Here is a 25,915-nt window from a genome sequence, read left to right on the forward strand (position 1 = left end):
TTTTAAAAAGAAAGAAATGTGCACATTACTTTCAACCTGTGAAGTTATTTCCCTTTTTTGTTGGAAATCTGGACGTGAGAGAGTCTGCATGGTGTATGTAAATATCGTTGGTTAGAGAAAAAAAAGACAAAAAACAAGATTTATTTTGTATGGTGCAGGTGTGTTTGAAATTCTGTTTTGTACACATGATTAAAAGTATTAAATGACACTTTTATAGAAGCCTGCTTTGGCCTACGTTCACAAAATATGGTGCAATAAAGTGCTTTGATTGGTAAATTTGTCCTTTTTAAATTTGCGAGGGGGAAAAAGGCACAACGGACACCGGTTGATATGTTTTATTTATACATAGTACTGTTACATAATGTAATGCAAGAAAGGGGAAAACGTTTACACCACATTTTTATTCGTATGCACATGAAAAGACAGGCGTTCGTATAGCAGACTTCTCGCCGGGTGTGGGAAATTCTCAGTAGTCATTACTCTGTCCGCATAAATATAAATTAAAAAGAAGGGGTTCAATTACAAAGTGGCGTCAAATTACCCTAGAAAACCAAAAAGGAGACAAACTGCATCACTGATGACACGCAAGAACGTAGATTAACGCAGAGTCCAAAATAAGGTACACACAACCTGGTTTCATGCACACTGGAATGGAACATATTACCGTTATATCACAAATATTTGTTTTCCTTTACAGTTCGACTTTATCAAATACATAATGCGTTCATGAAATGTACATATGCTAACGTGCAAACGTCATGGTTAGCGGCAAACAGTTATTTACATGTAGTGCAACAGTGAGGTTGGGAAGGGAGCGAGAGAGAAAGAAAAAGAGAGAGAGAGAGAGAGAAAGAGCAACAGGGCAGGACAGAAACCTGGATGTATTAGACGCGATTTAAGACACATCCAGAACTTCAGAGAGAAACAGAACACGGGTGCACGCACATATGGATCTGTGCAAAAACACTAAAGAAGGACCTCACGTTCCCCTACATCCTTCAGCTGATTGATTCTCCCGGTCGACATAGACAAATTACACAACTCTCTAAAGATAGATCTTACCTCATTTGTACTTTAATTTCTTGTTATTGCAATATTTAAAAGGATAATTCTCCTCTAAATTGTGTCGTTTACTCGTTTGACTGAAAAACACAAAAGGAGATGTTTAGCCAAGCGTCCAAGCTGCTCTTTTCCGTACATTAACAAGCAAATGGAGACCAAATACAGCCATTTACTTTCATTGAGCAACAACTTGAGGGCGAGTCAATTATGGTTGAATTTAAATTATGTAAACTATCCGTTTAACGTCTCCCTCAGGTCAGAAAGTGCCACAAAGTCATCCTCGATGATAAAACCCTAAAGCGATCGTTTCTGATTGTTTCATTTACTCTGTACAATCTTAAGTCTGATTCAATTTTGCTATTTAAATGGGATCTTGCCACTGAAATCATCAGGTTTTGTCTGGTAATAGTTCGTACAAGCGCTTATGAACCTCATTCAAGATCCCACTTGGCAAATATTTAGCTACAGAAACAGACCCCAAAAAATTCACACACAATTTTGTTTTTTCGTTCAAAATTTAAAGTGTAACCATGAAATGTGCATATTCATTAAAGGAAGATTGTATCATTCAGACAGACATGACCTGCCATCTTTAAACCCTGTTCCCAAAAAAAGACACATCACAACCACTGATAAAAACCAACCGTCGAGTTTAAAAGCACCAACTTCACTCAATGCAGGAGGCTGACATAATTCGCTCATATAAAAATTCAAATATCTACATAGCTTCAGATTAAGTCGTGTTTAAAAAGATTACTAGTACTTCACATTTCAGCTAGTCTGTATGCAAGCAAGGCTGATTTCCGTCATACAGCAAATAAAAGGGTAAAAAAAAAGGGATATGTAAAGAGTTACCGTTAAAATCCAAACATAAAACCCATCTCTACGTGAAATGCCGTGCTCACTTGTCCTGTTAGCATTCACCGCAACTCGGTAAGATGTCCCGGTAAGTGTTCTAAGGAGCTGGGGTTTTAAAATGCTGGCTAAAAATCAAGAATCCATGATCTATCCAATAGCGTGGCTTGTGGATGGGTGGAGTCGAGAGGAAGGGGCGTGGCCAGCTGCAGCTCATCTCTTCCGGCGGCAGGTGCGTTTGTGATCGGCGTGCCAGTGCTCCTGCTGACATTTGATGGAGCAGTACGACGTGTTCCAGCAGCAGTGGTACATCGCCTCTTCTTCACAGTTATAACACTGGAAATACAATAAAGAGGATGCTAAGATTTGTCAAGTAAAATTCATTCACATTCTTATTGGTGCATTTCCTAATGAAACGGGACGTTTGGGTGGGACATAAAGGACTTTTCCTCTTTAAAAAACTCAAATCTGTTTAAAATTTACATTATAGCAATGATCACGATTTGCTGTTTTAGTCTGTTGTCTAGTCTAGAGAGCATTTGATTGGACAAATCTGTAGTACGGGTTGAGTCGTCAATATCTTTGGTTTGTTTTCCCAGAAGGACTAAATTGTGTGTTAATCTGCAAAAAGTTTCTCAATGTTTAGGAGCTCACTAGCCTACAGATTAGCCTCAAAGCATATGCGAAATAAAAGACACAAAACTCATTTTGATTATCACAAGATGAGTCATTTCACAATAATATACAGTATATCGTGATAGTTATTTTTTGCTAGAAATAAGGTTACAGAACCAACAATATACAAGTGAAATGTAAAAATTTGATGAATTAATGTAAAAATTAAGCAATTAAAAGTTTTTCCAAGTAGGTCATTGAGTGAATTAAATATACAGTAATTTTAATAAAGCTTCAAAAGTTATTAAAAATCAAAACAAATGAGCGATTCTTTTTCTTTTGATGTTTGATTAACATTAATAAGAGAAAGCTGTCGATTTTAGGGCTGGGTACCATTCACATTTTAACCGGTACCTGAAGTTCGGTACCGGTACCCAACAGTACCTTTTTTCGGTACTTTTGGGATGTTTACATAAATAACCTGATGTTTCTTTCTGATGTTCTCACATTCTAAAGAACGTGATGTTTGATTACTGTAATATTTACTAGTAAATAGTAGGCTACTAGGAACTTAATTTTTATCCATAAAAACAACCATATTATTTTTTCTTTTTAATTTCATTTCAACAAAAAGATTTCCCACAAATGATGTGTTATGTCTTCATTTGATTATCAGAAAATACATAAGACATTAATTTAATTAAACTTTTTTTGTCAAACAAAGTGCTGCACAACAGATTTATATGGTTAAGATTAAAACATGAAGAAAAATTAATTTATAAAAAAAAAAAACTTTAAAAATAAAGTTGATAATTTATTATTATTACATTAGTGTATTATTATTATTACATTGAGACGTATCTAAATTCTGCTGTACAACAGTCATTTATTTGTCAAGTTAGCCGAACTTTTATTTTGACGGGTTGCCGTGAATTTGAGTTTCTGTGTGTTTAATTATGATATGACGGTAGTTTTTCTCAAATGAAACAGTAAAATGCTCATGAAGTGACTCAATGGCTCTGGAGATGACGTTTGTGCGTTCATGTCCTCATATGAGAGGCAGAGATGGGAACACGCGACCGCCACGCGCGATTCTGAGCGAGAGTGTGTGTGAGGTAAACCCATAGACTGTAAACCGCGTGTATACGGCATTCATTCGCACAGAGACACGCATGATTCATATTTAAATAGTCTTTTTACGATTTAATATTCAAAGACACTAGTCTATATCACAATATGCGTTCTCAGGTACCGAAATTTAGTACCGATTGATTTAATGTGAATCGGTACTCGGTAGTACCAACGTTATTCGGTCAGTGCCCTTAAAAGTACCGAGTTCGGTACCCAACCCTAGTTACTTTAAGACCTAATGCACAGATGTAATGTATATCAACAACCGATTTTCCCTGCTGTTAACACTCTCTTTAAAGGGTTAGTTCACCCAAAAATGAAAATTCTGTCATTAGCCCCGTTTCCACCGAAATTACCCGGAACAATTTGTCCCAGGAACTTTTTTTCCCCAGGAATTATTTTTTCCTCAGACCTACGACTGTCTGAGTTTCTATAGCAGTCTAAAGTACTGTAAGAATAGTCCGGTGACGTAGGACTGCGCTAGACTTTTCAGAATCAGAGCCCACTGGATTTCGTCCTCCGCAAATAAACTTAGTAAAGCCTGAACCTCATCGTATTTGTTAATAACTCCATTTTTGATTTAAATAGCAAACAACTCTTACTGCACGCACCGCAACAGACTTTTAGGTTGAAATAAAATTCTGCGTGAGTTCAACCAATCAGCATGTTCAGCACCCAAGTCCCACCCCCAAAAGCTCCTGCACTTTGAATAAGTACTACCTCACAAGCAGGGCCGTTTTGAGGGGGAAATCTTTACCCGGAACTTCATTTAGCGGTCGAAACACACCGAGTACCACCCCAAAGTCCCTAGTTCCTGGGAAAAGTTCCCTCGGTGGAAGCGCGGCTATTAATTTGCACACAAAAAGTACTCGTCGCTTCATAAAATCAAGGTTGAAACACTGTAGTCACATGGACTATTTTAACAAGGTCTTTACTACCTTTCTGGGCCTAGAAAGTATTAATTAAAGCTACACTATGTAACTTTTCCCCCCACTAGAGGTCGCCTATTCAAAACAAAGGCGTAGTTTGATGACGCCACGTTTACGCGCAGAATCTTGGAACATGTGGTCTTAACCTCACAGCCGGTGGAAAAGAATCGGGATAGGACTCGGGCAGAAATCATGTTCATGGATGCAATTATTAACGTTTCTGTAGTATGAAGCAGAGCAGGACCGAGTGTTGTGGACCTGAGCAACGCCACTGGAGCCGGCATAGTCGCCGGCGGGACTTTTATTATGACAGTCGCCAACGCCACTTCTGCTTTTCCGGTCATGAGTATGAGGTAACGCAGCTCTGTTTATCATATTAGATACATCTGTGTGTTGAAAATGATGTTGTGACGTTACTCTGTGCGGACACTCGACGGCTGCTATGACACTTGTTGCACACTGCAGTGAGAGTAAAGCGTTTCTGCAAAAATAAAACCGGAAACCGAGGGTAACGCAGATATGATGCCATTGACAGGCGACTCCCTCACACGTCCCGGTTCCTCGGTTAGCAATTTATTTACGATTTACAAATAGTTGGAAACATTTGGGATATTGTAAGTACTCAACTGAACAAAATATATAACACTGGCCAAGTGGTTTTTGGATATTTTACCGAAACATTTTTTACATAGTGCACATTTAAAGGTCTATGGAGGGGTCAGAGAGCCCTCGGATTTCACCAAAAATATCTTCAATTGTGTTCTGAAGATGAACAAAGGTCTTACAGGTTTGGAACGACATGAGGGTGAGTAATTAATGACAGAATTTTTGGGGTGAACTATCCCTTTAAAATATAACCGACAGTGTTTACGTGAATACTCGCCAAGCTGGACATTATGAAAATTTGATGTGTATTTGACAGTTGTAGTGTCGCGTGCGCACAGAGTGCTTCCTGTCAATGCCCAATGCGATAAGCACACCACGCTCTTTATTTTCTCATTCTTTGGTATTTCTTTATCGTTCGAGCGCCTTAACTTCAAATTAAAGATGGACGGATATATTTACATGCATACATACTAATGACATTTTATATTATCAGCACACCATGTCACATCGCTCAGAACGATATTCCTTAACAGTAACATTGCAGAACCAACAAAAGATATGGATCTAGGGCAGGGACACGGTCTACTGGACAAAATCATAGACCCAAACACAAGGTATTGACGGAGATTAACGAAACGTGCGGGTGGTGGTAGTTTCTCAATAAATAGTGTTATTATTCAGGGTAACCAACTAATCTATAGAATAATAATCACAACCCCACAACACAGTATTGACTCAGTCAGGCAGTAATTGTTCTTCATTTCCTAATTCTGCTCTCAGAGCTGCAACATTTCCCAGAAGAGAGTTTTGAAGCTCAGGTGAGTAATATGCTGGGAAGACAATTTCTCATCTCCTAGCCACAGGTAGAAGCTATAAATAGACTGTAAATACAACAAGGCACGCAAAGAAGTTCTAAGACGAAAAACAATGAAGTTCACACTGATGTCAGGAGGAAATGCTCTTCAACAGATCATGACGAGTCACATTTGAATTCATTTTGCCTGATTCAAACACTCTTTATTATTCTAGGTTTCATTAACCCACATAATGCATTCAAAATCTGCAAGCAAACACTCTGTTCGGACCTGGTGGAACATAAGCTTATAAATCATAACTTATTTTTTAACTAAAACCATATTGCTTTTGAATGCTGCAGTGTTATTACTACATATACCCCCCTTTATTATTTAAAAAGGCAGGAAATACTTTGGAATATCAAATTTTACTACAGAAAAACCATTGAAATATGTTTGGAAACGGTCCAAATTTATGAAACACATAATTTTCTAACAAAACAACATCGATATTACACTGGAATGTTTAAAAAAAGAATTTTTTGCACAACCTTCACTTTCAGATGAAAAATATGATCATATTCATGTTTATTGTCAAAATTCAGTCCCCAAAGAATGTGTGAGATATGTGAAAGAAATATATTTTACAAAAGTATTTGAGACAAACCTAACTTATAAATCATAAAAAGTCTGAATAACACAATGTAAAGCCTCAGTTGATACCAGGGTCAAAATGGACCCGGACACAAAAGGTGTACTTTTTTTTTTTTTATCTATAAAAATTAAATATACGTTTTTGATAGTCTTGACACATTTTCAAAGTTTGGTTCCCTTATTAAAAACCATAATTTGTATGCATCTCTTTCAGGGGAAAACAGACTCAAATGCATTATTGCATTGTTGACTGGTTGTTTTAACACTTTGATTTCTACACTAAAGATGTTCTGATGGTTCACTCACCCACTGCTTCTTCTTGGTCTGGGAAAGAAGTTGTTTATGCTGAGCTACCATCTTCTTCATCTCCTCCATGAGCTCCTCTTTGCACTTCTCCTTCACCTGTTTGCACTTTCTCTCCATCTCAGCCTGGGTGCTGGACACCGCTTTGTTCACCGCTTGCCTTTTCTCTTCTTCCATCTCGCCTCGCAACTGTAAGGACGACCACATTGCTGAGTTTGCTGCGATTTCCCCCCCCTTTCCACCAACAGTGTGGCTTTCTTGGAGGAAAAGGGGTATCTTTGAATCTGGCCACAAGAGGGAGCCAAAAATAAGTCCAAAATTTAAAAAACCTTCCTCACCTTGTCCAGAGCCTCTTTCAGGACGCGTTCGGTCTCCCGCTTGTTCTCCGCTTTCATCATTTCTTTCACGTCGCTGAAGATCTTGGTGTATTTGTCGTGGCACATGTTTTGGCAGTTGCCCTCGTTGAGCGTCTGTGTGCCTCGGTGTACCATGCGGGGGGCTGGTGAGGAAGAAGAAGGCGAGCCAGACTTTTTGGTCTGGGTGTAGACGGACGTACGCTCCGGCTGATGTGGAACAGCTGTTGGGATCTCTTGGCTGGAGCTGACGGCTTCCATCTCGGGCTCTGGTTCCTGATATAATAGCAAGTAGATGGTAAGTGTGACGTGAACTCAATGCCACATCTCACTCAATAAACATGATGCATTACAAACCTCTTCTTTGGGCTCGGCGACTTGGGAACGGCGGCTCTTTTTAGCTTTGGGCTCTTGGTTGCCTTTCGACTGTCGCAAAGATTAGAACAAGATGCAAAATAAAGCAACACCAATCTTGCTTATTTAAAGGTGAAATGCAATATTTCTATGCCACCGTGGCAGCAAAATGCTAACCTGTTCGTTGGATGTGGAGGAGATGCTCGACTCCGCCTCTTCCTGTCTTTCTTCTTGTCTTTCGTGCCTCTCCGACCTGTCATGCTTCTCTTCCGGCTTCCCCTTCCAGGAACGGCCCTCCCTCACGAAGCGCTGGTGGAGCTCCAGCTCATCACATGCCTTTTTCCACCCCGAGCTGCGCTTCACCTGCAGCTGCTGCACACTGACCGTGATCTCCTGGATGTTGTCAGAAGGAATCCATGCCCTGCAGCAAAACAGACACGGGCCTGCTAGTTTCACAAGCTTGTTTCCCCACGTACAGATTTACACCAGGTCTACAGGTCTAGAATTTTCAGACTTTTGACATCAATACTAGGGCTGGGTATGGATTCAGATGTTCCAATTCGATTAGATTTCGATTCGCAAGCTCTCAAATCGATATTCGATTCAATTCTCTATTCTCCATTAAATTCTCTATTCAACTCAATGAATAGAGATTTAATACAAAAAATATATTTATAAAAAAGAACAGAGAACATAAGTTTACAAGTGGGTAATTAAAAAGAAATTAAGAGCCACAAACCTGTATATTAAACTCTTTTTATTTTAGGTACTCTTGGGTACATTAAAACAGAACCCATCTCTAGATTTCAAATGCATACAATTATGTTAAATACAATACAATTTTGATACAACTAAAAAAAACTATCTGAGAAGTATTTTATACAATTTTGTTTTTATGGATATTTTGATATATTTATTCTAAAACATAAAAAGGATATTGGATGATTTTCAGTACACAACAAGCTTTTCTTGCCATTTTGCTGCCCGTTATGTGTGCAGTTCCTTTTCATACACGAGAAGCGCGTTCATACCTGGACACAAGTTGTTGCCGTGGTAACGAACAACCATACCTTAACGTGCTGACTTATGTTGAGTAACTTTTATTTGAGGAATTCTGTTTATAATTTAAGCTATTAGGTTTGAAATATTGGTCTTGCGCTGTCTATTGCCTCAGTTGATTTGAATATGTCTATTATGGCCAACGTACGTGCTTAAGTGAACGCTCAAGTTTAATACAATGATCATAATGCAAGGCAAGCATTCGCATGTATATGATCTATTTTTAGCGGTTGTGTGCTCGGCTGTGGGGGTGTTGCAACGTCTGGGTGATGTCTCTTCAAATGGTTCCGCAGATTTGTAGTATTACTACAGTATTTCACCTTAGCATTACAACGTCGACAACGCACCGGAAGCGCCATTTAAGCATTGAATGAATGAATGACAGGGGCACCTCTCGCTCCTTTGTAACATCGCTCAAGGCAAATAAGAGGGTGACATCTAGTGGAGAAGACTAGTAATTAGATTTACGTTAATCTTAAGGCCTGTTCACACCGGGACGATTTTCACGCGTTTAACGCCTCATGACTAAACAAAGGGCGCCAATGTGTGAGTGTGTACACTGACGCGCAAAACGGCAGGCGTAAAAAAAAAAAAAAAAAAAAGCCTCGGGTTAATTTCTTTATTTTGACGCGGCACTTCTGAATTGACAGTAAAACACGACTTGGTGGTGCTCAAGCACAAAACGGTCTTGCCGAGTGGTCTTTGAGAATCGATTTTGAATTGACCACATTTTTAAAAAAAATATTAATCGAAAAACCTATTGTTTTGCCCAGCCCAAATCAATACAGATACTATATAGAGTGAGGAAAATAAGTATTTGAACACCCTGCTATTTTGCAAGTTCTCCCACTTAGAAATCATGGAGGGGTCTGAAATTGTCATCGTAGGTGCTTGTCCACTGTGAGAGACATAATCAAAAAATTTTTTTTCCAAAAATCACAATGTATGATTTTTTTTAACTATTTATTTGTATGATACAGCTGCAAGTAAGTACTTGAACACCTGAGAAAATCAATGTTAATATTTGGTACAGTAGCCTTTGTTTGCAATTACAGAGGTCAAACGTTTCCTGTAGTTTTTAACCAGGTTTGCACACACTGCAGGAGGGATTTTGGCCCACTCCTCCACACAGATCTTCTCTAGATCAGTCAGGTTTCTGGCCTGTCGCTGAGAAACACGGAGTTTGAGCTCCCTCCAAAGATTCTCTATTGGGTTTAGGTCTGGAGACTGGCTAGGCCACGCCAGAACCTTGATATGCTTCTTACAGAGCCACTCCTTGGTTCTCCTGGCTGTGTGCTTCGGGTCATTGTCATGTTGGAAGACCCAGCCTCGACCCATCTTCAATGCTCTAACTGAGGGAAGGAGGTTGTTCCCCAAAATCTCGCAATACATGGCCCCGGTCTTCCTCTCCTTAATACAGTGCAGTCGCCCTGTCCCATGTGCAGAAAAACACCCCCAAAGCATGATGCTACCACCCCCATGCTTCACAGTATGGATGGTGTTCTTGGGATGGTACTCATCATTCTTCTTCCTCCAAACACGTTTAGTTGAATTATGACCAAAAAGTTATATTTTGGTCTCATCTGACCACATGACTTTCTCCAATGACACCTCTGGATCATCCAAATGGTCATTGGCAAACTTAAGACGGGCATGGACATGTGCTGGTTTAAGCAGGGGAACCTTCCGTGCCATGCATGATTTCAAACCATGACGTCTTAGTGTATTACCAACAGTAACCTTGGAAACGGTGGTCCCAGCTCATTCAGGTCATTGACCAGCTCCTCCCGTGTAGTTCTGGGCTGATTTCTCACCTTTCTTAGGATCATTGAGACCCCACGAGGTGAGATCTTGCATGGAGCCCCAGTCCGAGGGAGATTGACAGTCATGTTTAGCTTCTTCCATTTTCTAATGATTGCTCCAACAGTGGACCTTTTGTCACCAAGCTGCTTGGCAATTTCCCCGTAGCCCTTTCCAGCCTTGTGGAGGTGTACAATTTTGTCTCTAGTGTCTTTGGACAGCTCGTTGGTCTTGGCCATGTTAGTAGTTGGATTCTTACTGATTGTATGGGGTGGACAGGCGTCTTTATGCAGCTAACGACCTCATACAGGTGCATCTAATTTAGGATAATAAATGGAGTGGAGGTGGACATTTTAAAGGCAGACTAACAGGTCTTTGAGGGTCACAATTCTAGCTGATAGACAGGTGTTCAAATACTTATTTGCAGCTGTATCATACAAATAAATAGTTAAAAAATCATACATTGTAATTTCTGGATTTTTTTTTTTTTAGATTATGTCTCTCACAGTGGACATGCACCTACGATGACAATTTCAGACCCCTCCATGATTTCTAAGTGGGAGAACTTGCAAAATAGTAGGGTGTTTAAATACTTATTTTCCTCAATGTATGTAAACCCCATTTATTTATATTTTTGAGCTGAGAAATGATAAAAGTTATCACACTGATTAATTAGCGATTAATTACACCTAATGTTAAAACTTAAAATAATCCTACATTTAGTCAAACAATAAATCTCCAAATGTATGTAGATTCAAAGTAAAATGATTTAATAAATATTATAAAATGATCATACATACCTGTATATCTAAAAAATAAAATGATAATTTATAACTTACACCTTGCATTAAACATCAAATAAAATATATACAGCTCTGGAAAAAATTGAGACCACTTAACATTGAGAAATCAATGTTAAGTGGTCTCTTAATTTTTTACAGAGCTATATATTATTTGTTTTCCACATTGTATGAACACAGATTTGTGTTTATTTGAACCAAAGTAATATCAATATTTACTAATACATTAAACATACCATATAGACACTTCTGTGAACATTTGTAAATAAGGATGCAAACAAATCCGTGAATCAACTTTGAATTGATTTTATGAGATGGACAATTTGAACTGTTTCACTTACCAGCGCCATTAAAACAATGAGTATCATAAGTCTCAAGACAAGCGGGGATTGCAAAACTAGGCCATTTTAGGAAACTTAAAGGGATAGTTCATCCAAAAATGAAAATGACCCTATGATTTATTCACCCTCGAACCATCCTAGGTGTATATGACTTTCTTCTTTCAGACGAATACAATCAGAGATGTATTAAATAATGTCCTGGCTCTTCCAAGCTTTATAATGGCAGTGAATAGAGGATTAGATTTTGAAGCCCAAAAAAGTGAATCCATCCATCATATAAGATATCCACAGGGTTAATAAAGGCCTTCTGAAGCGAAGTGATGCATTTGTGCAAGAAAAATAACCATATTTAAAACTGAACTAAAATAACTAGCGTAGATGGATGTGTGCACGCCGATTAACGGCGAAAGAGTAACCCTTACCTGACGCGTGGTATATCGACGAATGCGAAAGTGCAGAGAATAGACCAAAACAAAACACCGGTCACGAAAAATCGAGAATTTTTAAATGTTGGAGGATTTCGATATAAGAGAAGAGGGGCTTGGGTTTGTTGCCCAGCCCTATCCGCGAGAGGCATCAAAGCTCACGCTACTCCTACATCGCTTCAGGGGTTACTCTTTTGGCGGAAGTCGACTTGCCAAGGCTATCTGCTGTAAGAGAGTTATTTTAGTTTTTAAAGTTTTAAATTTTATTAAAATAGATATTTTTCTAAATTCTTACACAAAGGCATCACTTCTCTTCAGAAGGCCTTTATTAACCCCCCCGGAGCCATGTGGATATCTTTTATGATGGATGGATGGACTTTTTTGGGCTTCAAAATCTAATCCTCTATTCACTGCCATTATAAATCTTGGAAGAGGCATTTTTTATATAACTCAGATTGCATTTGTCTGAAGGAAGAATGTCACATACACCTAGGATGGCTTGGGACGGAGTAAACCATGGGGTCATTTTCATTTTTGGGTGAACTATCCCTTTAAATGGTCCAAAAAAAACCCCACACATTTAACACATTAAGGTCTGGTTTCACAGGCACGGCTTAGATTAAAGGCAATGTCGGGCCGTTTTTGAGCATCGGTCGGCTTAGTTTTGTTGGTGTGTTCCGCAATGTTGGCTGTAGTCGAACACCATCGGGTTCTTTGGGCGTCGGTGAGAGAGAGAGAGAACTCTGATCTCTGAGACTAAAAGCGAGCAAAGAAGTCAAGACGGTGCAGACTGAAGGCTGTTCTAATTGTACGTCATCTTACCTGAGCATTTGAATGCACAAATATTTTAATAACGAGCCGATGGGAATGAAGAAAGTGATCAGCGTGAATGATATTCAAAATGGCTGCTTTGTTTACGGTTTGTATATCAGCAGCCGAAAAGATGACGAAAATACACTATTGATATCTGCTGATATAGACAGATTTTTATTTACACGCAGGCGCAGAATGCAAATGCTATAGGTGACAGTCACCTGTAGTCCTTTTGGTGCATTCAAGTGCAGCTTTTTGGTCGGGATGAGTTTCTTTGTTCTGCTGAACACAAAAGATGATATTTTGAAGAATGTTTGTAACAAAGCAGATAGAGCAACCATTGACTACCATAGTAATTTCTTCCCTACTATGGTAGTCAGTGGTTGCTCTATCTGCTTTGTTACAAACATTCTTCAAAATATCATCTTTTGTGTTCAGCAGAACAAAGAAACTCATACAGGTTTGGAACAACTTGAGGGTGAGTAAATGACAGAATTTTCATTTTTGGGTGAACTATCCCTTTAAGCCTAGTCCTAGACTAAAATGCATGTTTGAGCTGTCTTAACTGAAAGCAACTTGCACTGACAGATCAAAAAAATATGTCATTGCCATTGTTTTGCCTTAAGATGCACATCAGTAATGTTTTTTTCTAAGGCACGTTCATCAGTAAATGATGACAGATTTTTCATTTTTGGGTGAACTATCCCTTTAAGCCTTGTCTGTGAAACCAGGGGTAAAATCATTATAATTTTCCCAATGTATTAATTTTATAGCAAGACCATTGCCAGCAAAATCACTGCGAATATTTAATATATCGCCCAGTCTTAGTATAGGATGAACTTCTGAAGTCTCCTGATTCTCCTTTTATATGAAATATGGTTTATGTTCCCATTATAACCTGAGGCTCACCTTTGGTGCTGGTGACCAAAGAACCGAACATCCACCTGGCTGCCCTCCCTCTGCATCACCTTGGCAGGCCAGTACCCAAAGCCCTTCATCCTGGCCCACACCAGCTCATGATTCGGACTCTGATCACAGACAAACACCATTTTATACACTCACAAATCACACAGAAATCTGCCGGAATGAGCATATGTGTGTCTGTGCTTACACATGGGAAACAGAACCAGTTGTCGGGTCGTGCATTCGAGAGATAGAAGCAGTGTCTGCACAACATTAACTCGTTCAGCTGGAACAAACAAATAATTGTGCAATTCATCGTTCAAAAAAAAAAAAAAAAAGAGCACAATATTTTACACATTCACATAAGAATGTTGTCAAAAACCTAAACAGCGAAGCTTAACCGTGTTTGTCAGGTGCATTAACAAGCTTAAAATTCCAACTGTTTGCTCAGTCTGACCTCATGGCATGTGTCGTTGTAGAGAAGTCTCGCAATTTCAGTCTGATCGCTGTTGACTGTTGACAGAGAATGTGGAATCGGTTAAGCTGACACTTGAGATGTTTCATAAATCACACTGATGACTGCGGCACAGAAGGCCTCACCTCCGTGCAGAATGGCTGTGTTGTGAACTATAAGCTGAGCGTCGGCCCTGAACTCCTCGAAGCTCTTGTACTTCCCCTCTGAGATGTTCTGTACGGAAACAGAAAACGCATGAGAATGTGCCGAGGCTGATCTTTTGAATGGTTTCAACTAGTGTGTGCTCTGTGTACCTCTTGTATGTTTTCCACATCCAGAGGTGTGTGGATCAGTCTTTTGTACACGGGTTGCTTTGACTCCTTGCCTTTCTTGTGCAGGTCCACAGCCTGAAAGAAGATAAGGAGGAGGAAGAAATCTGCTTCACATCTCAATAGAAAAACGCATGTGGGGGGAAGCTTCATTTCTACATGATTTAGTGTGAAAAAGTGTGAAGCTAAAGTGTGAAACGCACCCTTTCCTTCATGCGTCCAAGAATGAACTTCAGGTATGTTGTCATTTCCTGTTTGTTCAAATTCTTCCTTTTACTGCCCTGTTAGTAAACATCACCATTAGAAACGAATGACTCAATAACCACATCATTATATATGTTAACTTACTTTTAAAATGCATATGTGGGGGTTTTAGATTCTTTGGTGAGATTTCTCCAAGGCTGCATTCATTTGATCAACAATACAATAACACAGTAACGTAATAATATTCCAAAATAATTTTAACTAACGTTTCTATTGTAATTTAAAATGTGATTTATTCCTGTGATGTCAAAGCTGAATGTTCAGCATCATTACTCCAGTCTTAAGTGTCACATGATCCTTCAGAAATCATTTTAATATGATGATTTGCTGCTCAAAAAACATTTCTTATTACTATCAATGTTGAAAACAATTTTGCTGCCTAATATTTTTTCCTTTGATTAAATTAATTTTTTTTTAAATTGAAATCTTTTGTAACATTATAAATGTCTTTACTCTCACTTTTGAGCAATGTAATGCTTTTTTATTTTAATTGTTACATTTTTAGGCATGACATGAAGCTATACAATTATTTGGTGAATTTTCTATGCTGATTACTATTTGGTGGAAATAAATAAAAATAAATATTTTTAAAATAATCTGATTATTCTATCCATAATAAAATTAAATATTCTAGTTAATAATCAGAATAAAATTCACCTATAATTATTATAATATTGGTAACACTTTACAATAAGGTCTCATTTGTAAACATTAATGTATTAACCAACATTAACTAACATGAGCAATACATTTACTACCATATTTATTAATCTTTGTTAACGTTAAATGAATAAAAATACAGTCGTTCACTGTTTGTTCATGTGATCTCATGGAAAATACAACTTTTGATTATAATAATGTATTAGTACATGTTGAAATTAACATTAGCTAAGATTAATGAATTGTAAAGTATTGTTCATTCTTAGTTCATGCTAACTAAAGTAGATAACTAATGTTAACTAATACAATCTTATTGTAAAGCGTTACCATAATATTAATCTGAATTATACAATACAATCTGAACTAGCCGTTTTCTAATGGTGTCTCTATACCAGAGATGCCCAAACCAGGGCCAGCAGGCCAAAGTTGGCCCGTGATGACCTTTGATTTGGGCCGCCATGCCTTGAGGGGAAAATTATGGCCTAGGAAAAACAAAACATGCCATTGAGGTAGACGGTATTTGGTAATGTTGTTTATCTCGGCAAATTAATATGCACAATATTGTTACCGTAGGCACCTCAAAATACTGTGAATAATTCTAGATAACATATTAGCATCATTTTTTTCATTTCTCGGAACTTACAGTAGCTCAATTTCCATCAACGAATCAAGATTCAAAATTTTCTAATGCAACCCTAATAATAACACGCATTTGCAACTTTTACTTTCGGCCCTCGGACCTCAATTAAGTTTGGCCACCTCTGCTCTATACCCACCCTGCAGATGCCGCACTGCCAGTGGGAGGTTGTGTCCCGTGGCCGGTGGTCTTCAGACAAACAACGGAGGTGGTAGACACGAAAACAGCCGTCACACTCCAGCACGTCTCCGGGAAGGTGACACTCAAAGCAGTACCAGTCGTGACTTTCTGCTTCCCAGTCCTGAAACACACACAGTATAGTAATGCACATCCCCGCCCACCTGGGCCACCACCAAGCTCCCGGGAACAACACCACTGATCCAGGAAAGCTTTATCCCTTCAATAACCTGCAAGTAAAATCTTGGGAAATAGATTCAAGATCAGCCCTCTTACTTTGAAATGCTTTTACGATATACTCTGGGGTTTCTGTCAAATTAGTGACCAGAGCCCTGAAAGGCAAATAGTAATGATGATAATAATAATAAGTAGTCTATGTAAAATCATTAGAAACATTACTTTCGCATACAATACAAGTATGCATTATGCATACTATGTATATATATATATATATATATTAATCAATATTTGAAGCTGAGAAGTATGAGAGCTGTTCTTATATGATTAGCAGTATTCCAAAAGCACAGAAAGAGCAAACGTGTAAAAACCCCACTCATTAGTTATAATAAAGAAACAAACAATCAAAAGATTGTAGGTGTATATGTTTATATTATGAGAGGAACATAGGCATGTTACATTTTTGCTTTATGGTTCGATTTAAATGGCCATTATTTCATGTTTGTACAATTGAAATGCAATGCTTCTGAACAATACGTGCTTCACGCAGGAAATAGTTCAGACTTGAATAAAGCCCGTTCAACACGGATTAAACACTTTCAAAGACTAAAGCTACAGATTTAAAACAAAGAAAATACCACTATATTCTTTCCATCAAATGGCCATTTAAATCAAACCTCAAATAAGACAAAATATTCTTTGAAAGAAACGGTGAGCAATCACATTCTCACATGCCACTATCACATTCACCATATGTTAACACTATCCTCTAAAAAGATCATCCATCTATAGTACATTTCTCAGAAACACACCAACACACACCAGAGACATTCCACCATAATCACTGTTCTGGTTACAGTACAAAATCTCTAGGATTTGGCCAAAGTTTTACTTCAGAAAATGCTGGTTCTGTCTGCAAATTGTTTTTATTCTTACCTTCAAAATGGGCCTAAACCAGTGTAAGACGTTAACAGGGAATTAAAGCAAAAATGCCAAAGACAGTGACAAAAACTCCCCTAAACAATAGCTCATGTATATATTATTTTAGGCCTAGTTATGCATAATATTATTTTTTAATCTTACAGGTAATCGATTTCTCATTATTCAGATCAAGAATATTGTCCTTAAAAGGAAAAGCTAACTTCTGACACTGGTCTTAGCCCAAGTAAACAGCTTGTAAACTCAGCAAACACAGGTCTAAATGATCTTGACATTGACATACAAATCTCGTAAAAACAAAATTGATTTAAAAACATATAAGATAAGATTAATGTGTGAAGCATACGCACATCTTGTAAAAGAGCTTCAGAGGGCAAAGAGGGCTAGAGAAGAGAGAAATCACTAAAATTGAGCATTCAGTGGCAAAACAAGGCGCACAAATCCTCACACAGCACAGCACTGAAGTGACAAAGCTTTCTGACGCCAGTACAGACGCAGATACCAGTGTAAATAGTGTGTATTATCATAACGTTTATATTGACAATGAGCATTATTGATTTAGATTTCATGGAAAATTTGGAGATCAAAGTCTGAAGGCCACAGAAGCTCCTTTCAATTCAGCTGCTGTCCCATGCACAGGTTACACATACTATTAACTCTAGGGCATATTATGTTGTTAATTAATTAAAGAAAACACAGCAACTGGATGTGAACATACCTTGCTTCCTTCTGACATCTGCTCCTGCGATTGCAAGTGATCCAAAAAACATTGTTTAAAATCCTAATCTGAGAGCTGGGATTGGCTGAAACTAACCACAGGCGCTCCGTGTTAGGGACTCGCAGGTGGGTGTGTGGTGTGAGAAGTAGCGGAATTCAGCACAGTTACAACATAAACATTAATCTACACTGCTATTATATTCATAAATATGCTGTTTTTACATACCCTACCACTCAAACGTTTGGGGTCAGTAATATTATGTTTTTTAAAGTCGCTTATGCTCACCAAGGCTGCATTTATTTGGTCAAAAATACAGTAAAAACGTTAATAATATTACTGCAATTCAAATTCAAATAACTAGTTAGTTCACGCAGAAATTAAAATTATATCATTAATCACTCACCCTCATGTCGTTCCAAACCCGTAACTCGCCACACTGAGTTTACACTGTGTTTTTGCGCACAAAAAGTATACTCGTCACTTCATAACATTAAAGGGTTAGTTCACCCAAAAATGAAAATTCTGTCATTAATTATTTACTCTCATGTCGTTTGAAACCCGTAAGACCTCCGTTCATCTTCGGAACACAAATGAAGATATTTTAGTTGAAATCCGATGGCTCAGAAAGGCCTCCATTGGCACAATGTACTTTACGCTCTCAAGACCCATAAAAAGTACTAAAGACGTCCTTACAAAGTCCATCTCACTACAGTGGTTCTACAATAACTTTATGAAGCGAAGAGAATAGTTTTTGTGCGCAAAAAAAAACGAAATAACGACTTATATCATATAGTGATGACCGATTTCAAAACACTGCATCATGAAGCTTCGAAGCGTTATGAATCAGCGAGTCAAATCATGATTCGGATCGCGTGTCAAACCGCCAAACTGCTGAAATCACGTGACTTTGACGATCCAAACCGCTGAATCGACTCATTTATTCATAACGCTTCATGGTGCCGTGTTTTGAAATTCGGTCATCACTATAGAAGTCGTTATTTTGTTTTTTTTGGCGCACAAAAACTATTCTCTTCGCTTTATAAAGTTATTGTAGAACCACTGTAGTGAGATGGACTTTGTAACAACGTCTTTAGTACCTTTTATGGGTCTTGAGAGCGTAAAGTACATTGTGCCAATGGAGGCCTTTCTGAGCCATCGGATTTCAACTAAAATATCTTCATTTGTGTTCCGAAGATGAACGGAGGTCTTACGGGTGTCAAACGACATGAGAGTAAACAATTAATGACAGTATTTTCATTTTTGGGTGAACTAACCCTTTAAGGTTGGACCACTGTAGTCACATGAACCTTTTTTACATTTAATATTTTTACCACCTTTCTGGGCCTTGAAAATGGTAATAGCGGTGCAGTCTACAGGGGTCAGAAAGCTCAAAAATATCTTTATGTTCCAAAGATGAACAAAGGTCTTACGGGTTTGGAACGACATGAGTAATTAATGTCAGAATTTTCATTTTTGGGTGAACTAACCCTTTTATTTTAGCATCATTACTCCAGTCTTCAGTGTCACATGATCCTTCAGAAAGCATTCTAATTTGCTGATCTGTTGCTTAAGAAACATTCATATTTTTGTGGAAATTAACCATGGTACATCTTTCTGGATTCTTTGATTTATAAAAAGTTCAAAAGAACTGCATTTATTGGAAAAAAAATTTTGTAACACTGTAAAAGGCTTTACTGTCACATTTGATAAAACTTAATTCAGCTTCTCTCAATAAAAAAAAAATCTGTATTTAAAAAAAATGACTGACCCAAACTTTTGAACAGTATGGAAGACATGTAGGAAGGTACTTGGACTTGGAAGACTTGGACATCTTTTTGAATGAAGAGGACACATATGGCGGATGAAGCCTGGGACGAATGCGTATATTCCTAGCTGTAAGCCATACCCCAAAAATAAACAGTGCTTCCTTCAAACAGGCTCTCTCACACAGCAGAGGAATGTCTCTATGTGCTGGTGAAGGCACTGAAACATCAGCATCTACCATTACTAGTCATAAGGAGGAAGTGCACAGCTGAAAACTCACTGTTGAACATTAAAGTCATCAACTTTATCAACTGTTTGGTCCATGTAAGCTGAGGAACTAATCAAATATTTCTTACTGATGGACTTCAGAGGTTCATGGCTGTGTCGGAGCCGGCAGCATATCTACATTTTGAGCTCTTTATTTCATTTGACTAATGTGTAGTAAAACCAAGCCATGTTTACCTTTCGCATTTTTATCTAAGAGGCACGTAGATAAAAGTATGTTATGTTTAAAATAGACATGCTCTGGTGTATGTCTCACCATCTCGTCTCCTGGGAGCCAGTATCCCTCTTGTTCGATCCCGGCTTTGGAGCCTTTGCAGCCCACTGTGAGCGTCTCCACCACCAGACCGTCTTTCACGGCCAGAACCAGCTGCCTGGCCGTGTCTTTAGGGTGCATCCCATACACACGACTTAAATATCTGCATCAAAACAAAGCCATCTCTTAAGATATTTCAAATGAATACATTAAAGGGATGGTTCACCCAAAAAATTCTGCCATCATTTACTCATCAGTTCTTCCAAACCTGTATAAATGTCTTTGCTCTGCTGAACACAAAGGGAGATATTTTGAAGGGCACCATAGTATTTATTATTTTCCATACTATGGAAGTCAATGGTGCCGCACAAATGTTTGGTAACAAACATTCTTCAAAATATCTTCCTTTGTGTTCAGCAGAACAAAGACATTTGGTTTAGAACAACTTGAGGGTGAGTAAATGACAGAATGTTCATTTTTGGGGGGTTAACTATCCCTTTAAAATGTGATAGTGTTAGTAAAGGCAGTCGAGTTAAAGCAATTACTTTGAGATTCGGTCCATGTTTGCGATTTGTTTCTGATTGCGGATGACTTCAATGGCCGACCAGACATATTGAACCACCTTGGGGTCCGCTTGCCTCTTCTTCACCACCCTTGACATCGTGGCCAGTTCCAACCTAGGACGAACACCAAAATACCCTTGAACAAAAACTCAAGCTTCCCACAATAAACAAAGTACAGTCTTAAGAGCTTAGGTGCATCCATGTAAAAAAGCAAAATGCAAATATTTGTTAGTTTTGTCAGAGCGCGCATTTAAATTACAACAGTGCATGATCTCGCGAATGATACTCTTCTCAGGCACCAAACTAAACATAACTTCTTCATTAAGCCTCCTTCTAAATGGACTTTTAACTCCATGTTTTCTTTATAAAGAGCTCTTGCAACTAACCACATGTAAACCGAGGGTGGGAATTCTTCCAGATTCTTCATATAAAAAAACTGATGAGGTTAAACATTAAGCGTTCTTATAAAACTCCTCAGAACAGTGCTGTTAATGTCAAAGGATAGCAAAGACAACAACAAGAAAAACTAAATCTAGACCCTCTCATCATCATTACAGAACAGCAGAGATTTACAGTCGAAATGACATGCAAAACCAGTTCTACAAAAACCCTCAACAGTATATTCACTCTGCAAAGTGCCCGTAGCATTTTAGGTCTCCGTGTGGCATGAACAACAGATAAAAATGACAGTCAGGTTTATTGCTGTTGTGCATACTGTAAGTTACAGCGTCTACAATCAACTGCCAGATGCTTCTGAAACTCCTTCTGTAGGCTGCAATTTATTAATGAAAGTGCATTCTAATGAGTTTCCAGGAATAAGAACAACACAGACACACTCATTAATTAAATTACGGAAATAACAGTTTTCAGTGTACAAGGCATTAATCTAACAATGTTGTAAAGCCTTAGCTGATAAATGTTGTTTCCATTTCAATAAACAAATAATGTCTGGAAAGAACAGACGTAGAATGATATTCAACACCATAACATTATTCATGTGTGGAAAACTTCGACTCATTTGTATTTTACGACATTCAAAAGTGCACTTCATGTCTAGAACTTTGTGCTGCGGTAATACTGATCGTATTGGCCTGTATGCATGAAGTTTGAATACTACTACTGGTTTACAACAACACACCTGTCTGGCATTATACTTGTAAAGCACTATGGTCATGCCTGAAAGTGTTGTATGTAGGTAAAACATTTGCTGAATTCGGAAGCGCATACTAGCGCACTACTCTTACTATGTTTACCATACACACAGAGAAAAGATGTGTCAAAACTGTACCTTTAGGGGTACAACAGCTTGTCCCTGGGGCTGTGCCCTTAAAATGACATCTTTGTACCTTTTTTACCACAAAAAGGCTTATAGTAGTACCTTAAAGGGATAGTTCACCCAAAAATAAAAATTAGTCCATGATTTACTCACCCTCAAGTCATCCTTTCAGACAAATAAAATCAGAGTTATATTTTTAAAAAAAGTTCTGGCTCTTCCAAGCTTTATAATGGCAGTGATTTGTTGGTTTGTTTTTGAAGTCCATAAAAGTGCATCTATCCATCATAAAACTGCTCCACACGGCTCCGGGGGGTAAATAAAGGCCTTCTGAAGCAAAATGGCGTGTTTGTGTAAGAAAAATATCCATATTTAAAACTTTATCAACCATATTTATGCGCTTTTATGGACTTAAAAAACCAACCAACCAATCACTGCCATTATAATGCTTGAAAGAGGCAGGCCTTTTTTAATATAACTCCGATTGTATTCGTCTGAAAGAAGAATGTCATATACACCTAGGATGACTTGAGGGTGAATAAATCATGGGCTAATTTCCTTTTTTTTGGTGAACTATCCCTTTAAGGTATTTTTTATACTCGAAGGGTACAGCCCCAGTGACAAGCTGTTGTACCCCTAAAGGTATCGAAATAGTAAGAAATGTCAGAAATAGTAAGAGTAGTAAGCTAGTATGCAGTTCCAACTACTAGCAACTTGGTCATTTGCATGACTGATCACGTGACATCAACATAGCAGTCCATGAAGGGGCGACCCGCTCCGTGTAGAATAAAAACGCACTTTCGAAGACTGATATATCTAGAATCTTAATCAATTGGATTTTCATAATTTTAATATTATATAATTTCTTTATGTGTAAGCATTTTTAGTTAGCAAAGTCCACTGAGTGCGGCTTTGATGTCACCAGCGAGACCTGTCGCTTTATTGCGCAATACACATGCAATAAGGATGGATAGCTTCCTGACCGAATATTACCACAGCAACGTTATGTTTTTGTAACAACCTTAACTTTTATTCACACTGTTACAGTGTACAAATGTTGCCAGTGTTTTTTTAAAACCCCCTACAGATGGCTTACTGTACCCACAACAGCTCATGTGATCCACAGCCAGAGTGCTGGAATGTATGGCGCAAAAGCATTAAGAACACGATTATATTCACGAAGCGACCAAAATTATGTCATTTCAAAAACCATGATGACTTTGACAGCTGCCTGTCTCGTTTGTGTTCAATCAAAAGCAGCGCAGATCCCGCTTTTCGGTCTCAGTGCTAGAAGAAACAACAAACGGGTGTCTAAGAGTCGCAAAACTACAAACGTTTGGACATCGTAAACGCGCGAGCTGTTTTCGTCACGCGCTTCATATAATCAACCCGCGAGGAATCACGATCAATAACCAAATCGAATTGCAAATGGAGGGAAAACCTTCATCGGTGCCTAGACATTCTTGTTGGTTGGTTGGTGAGCTACATGGACGCCATGTTGATATCCCTCCCTCGCTTCTAGACAAAACCAACCAGTTGGGAGTGGATTTTTTGTTCTTCTTTGCTGCGAATGTCATGAAATCGAGCCGGTTTATGCGTTTACTTACCGCTGTCCGACAGCTGATCAAACGCCTCGCCGTTCGGTCTCACTTAAGGATGTAACGCAGCGCTGGTTACATTTGTGTTTCCGGAGTTAAATGTCAGAATTGTGGTTGGTTGAAAGAGCCCGGCCACAGTTGAGAGCTCGGAGGGGGTAAACACACTCAGTCGCAGGCTGTGGGAGAACTCTAGTGGCAGGACGCAGGAGTTGCGCGCTTTACTTTGCACGTCTCACCTTGAAGCTTTTTTTCCCTCGTGCCTTACTACACTTTTTTACTAGTTTTTATGTATTCATAAGTGGAAAATAACAAGTAAAACTTCACTTTTCTTAACTGTTATAGTTGGTAATGTTTCATCTGACATCTGTTGTTAATTTATTATAAATCTGCGATATGTTTTGGGACGTCATCAATATTATATGAGCTGTTTAATTATTCAATTCAGTTTGAAGTTTGTTACGGTTGGTGTGGAACACGTCTGAACACAAACCTTTGCTTTCTAGCAACAAACAAAATTAAGTTACATTAAAATGGTAAAAAAAATGAAAGATTCATAAAATAAAAACTGAATAAAATATAGCGCATTTAGCCTGCATTATATCAAGGCTGACTATAAAAATACTGGTTTGTTGTAGTTGAAAAACGTATTTCCTATAAATTAAAGTCAAATTTTTGTGTGATCATTTTTTTCCAAGTCTAACAACTATAGACTAGAATAATAGAATAATTTAGCAAAATGTGAGTCAAATAAATATTTATTTTTTAATAATAGAAATGTTCTTAATTAAAATAAGTTTTACTTCAAAAACGTCACATTGAAGTACACTGTATGCAAACAAATGTGCCTTGATACACAGAAAAAAAGGTACAAAAGCTGTCACTGGGGTGGTACCTTTTCAAAAGGTACACTTTTGTTCCTTTTATGTACTAATATGTACACTTAAGGTACTAATTTGTACATTTAAGGTACCAATATGCACTCTTTAGGCACAAAAGTGTACCTTTTCAAAAGGTACCTTCCCGGTGACAGCTTTTGTACCTTTTTTTTCTGAGAGTGTAGGTTTGTCCTCCCTTTTTTATGAAATGTTAATGTAAGTAATGCTAATAATGGGCTAATAGTAAAGCATAATTGCAGCTCACACAAATATATTATAAGAGCTGTTATTTCTTTAGACTGGAGTGAATGGAATGAACAGATTTTTCCAAAATAATTCTCGTTGCCCTTAAAGGGACATTTCACCTAAAAATAAAAATTCTGTCATCATTTACTCACCCTCAAGTTGTTCTAAACATGAATGAGTTTCTTTGTTCTGTTGAACACAAAATAAGATATTTTGAAGAATATTGGTAAACAAACTTTGACTTTCATGAAAGTCAGTTACAAACTTTGACTTCCATAGTAATTTTTCATACGTCAATGGGATCCAACAATTTTTCGGTTATCAACATTCTTAAAAATATCTATTTTTTGTATTCAACTGAACAAAGAAAGTCATATCGGTTTAGAACAACTTAAAGTTGAGTAAATTATGAACTATCCCTTTAAGAAGAAGCTCCAGCAGATGGTGCTAAATTAACACACATAGACTGACACCAAAGAGTCTGCAATTCATAAACAAAGATTAATATAAACTGCTTCATGTCACCTGTCCCATGTCGGTTTAAAGTTGTTAGAGAAAGTCCAACTGTGCTATTGTCCTCTTTCTTTCCCCTTTGGATTTTTACTGTCAATGTACATCTGTCAAGCGCTAATATTACATTGCTTAACGTGAATAGAACAACTTGAGTTTTGGTACTTGAAAAAGTATGTTACAGGAAGAGCGAGGTCTTGTGCAGTGATTGTATAGTCTGAACTTGAATTAGTTATGTCCCATGAGCTGCTGTGTCTGACATTATATTCATAGGTAATTTCCTAGAAATGGAAAGTATTCAGCTGTTTTACTATTTGCATGGCCAAATTTATTTGGATCTGCGTGTGCTTACATTTTCCCTCACTTTAATATCACAACAAAAAATAAAAAAGTCTA

At 38.0% G+C, this 25,915-nt stretch overlaps 1 protein-coding gene across 5 annotated transcripts; it reads right to left on the bottom strand.

Moving 5' to 3' along the window:
• Nucleotides 1–319: 319 nt before the first annotated feature.
• Nucleotides 320–24,082, bottom strand: zmynd11 (zinc finger, MYND-type containing 11). 5 transcript variants are annotated; one of them, XR_013815689.1, is made up of 17 exons: nucleotides 23,898–24,082; nucleotides 21,000–21,131; nucleotides 20,458–20,617; nucleotides 18,153–18,176; nucleotides 17,785–17,817; nucleotides 16,281–16,442; nucleotides 14,784–14,861; nucleotides 14,566–14,658; nucleotides 14,398–14,485; nucleotides 14,255–14,310; nucleotides 14,006–14,083; nucleotides 13,804–13,922; nucleotides 7,834–8,077; nucleotides 7,660–7,728; nucleotides 7,288–7,578; nucleotides 6,953–7,206; nucleotides 320–2,253 (listed from the first exon to the last, which is right to left on the bottom strand). XR_013815689.1 is itself a non-coding variant. In XM_079806520.1 (17 exons), the coding sequence occupies exons 2-17, from the start codon at nucleotides 21,113–21,115 to the stop codon at nucleotides 2,131–2,133; spliced, it is 1,920 nt and encodes a 639-aa protein (XP_079662646.1). In that variant the 5' UTR covers nucleotides 21,116–21,131; nucleotides 23,898–24,082; the 3' UTR covers nucleotides 320–2,130. The 5 variants fall into 5 exon arrangements, 2 of the variants coding, with proteins under 2 accessions (XP_079662646.1, XP_079662647.1); XM_079806520.1 differs by having other exon boundaries at nucleotides 6,953–7,138; XR_013815690.1 differs by having other exon boundaries at nucleotides 321–2,253; nucleotides 6,953–7,202.
• Nucleotides 24,083–25,915: the final 1,833 nt, after the last annotated feature.

This window comes from Gobio gobio (genome assembly GCF_949357685.1).
Source record: "Gobio gobio genome assembly, chromosome: 23".
NCBI lineage: Eukaryota > Metazoa > Chordata > Actinopteri > Cypriniformes > Gobionidae > Gobio > Gobio gobio.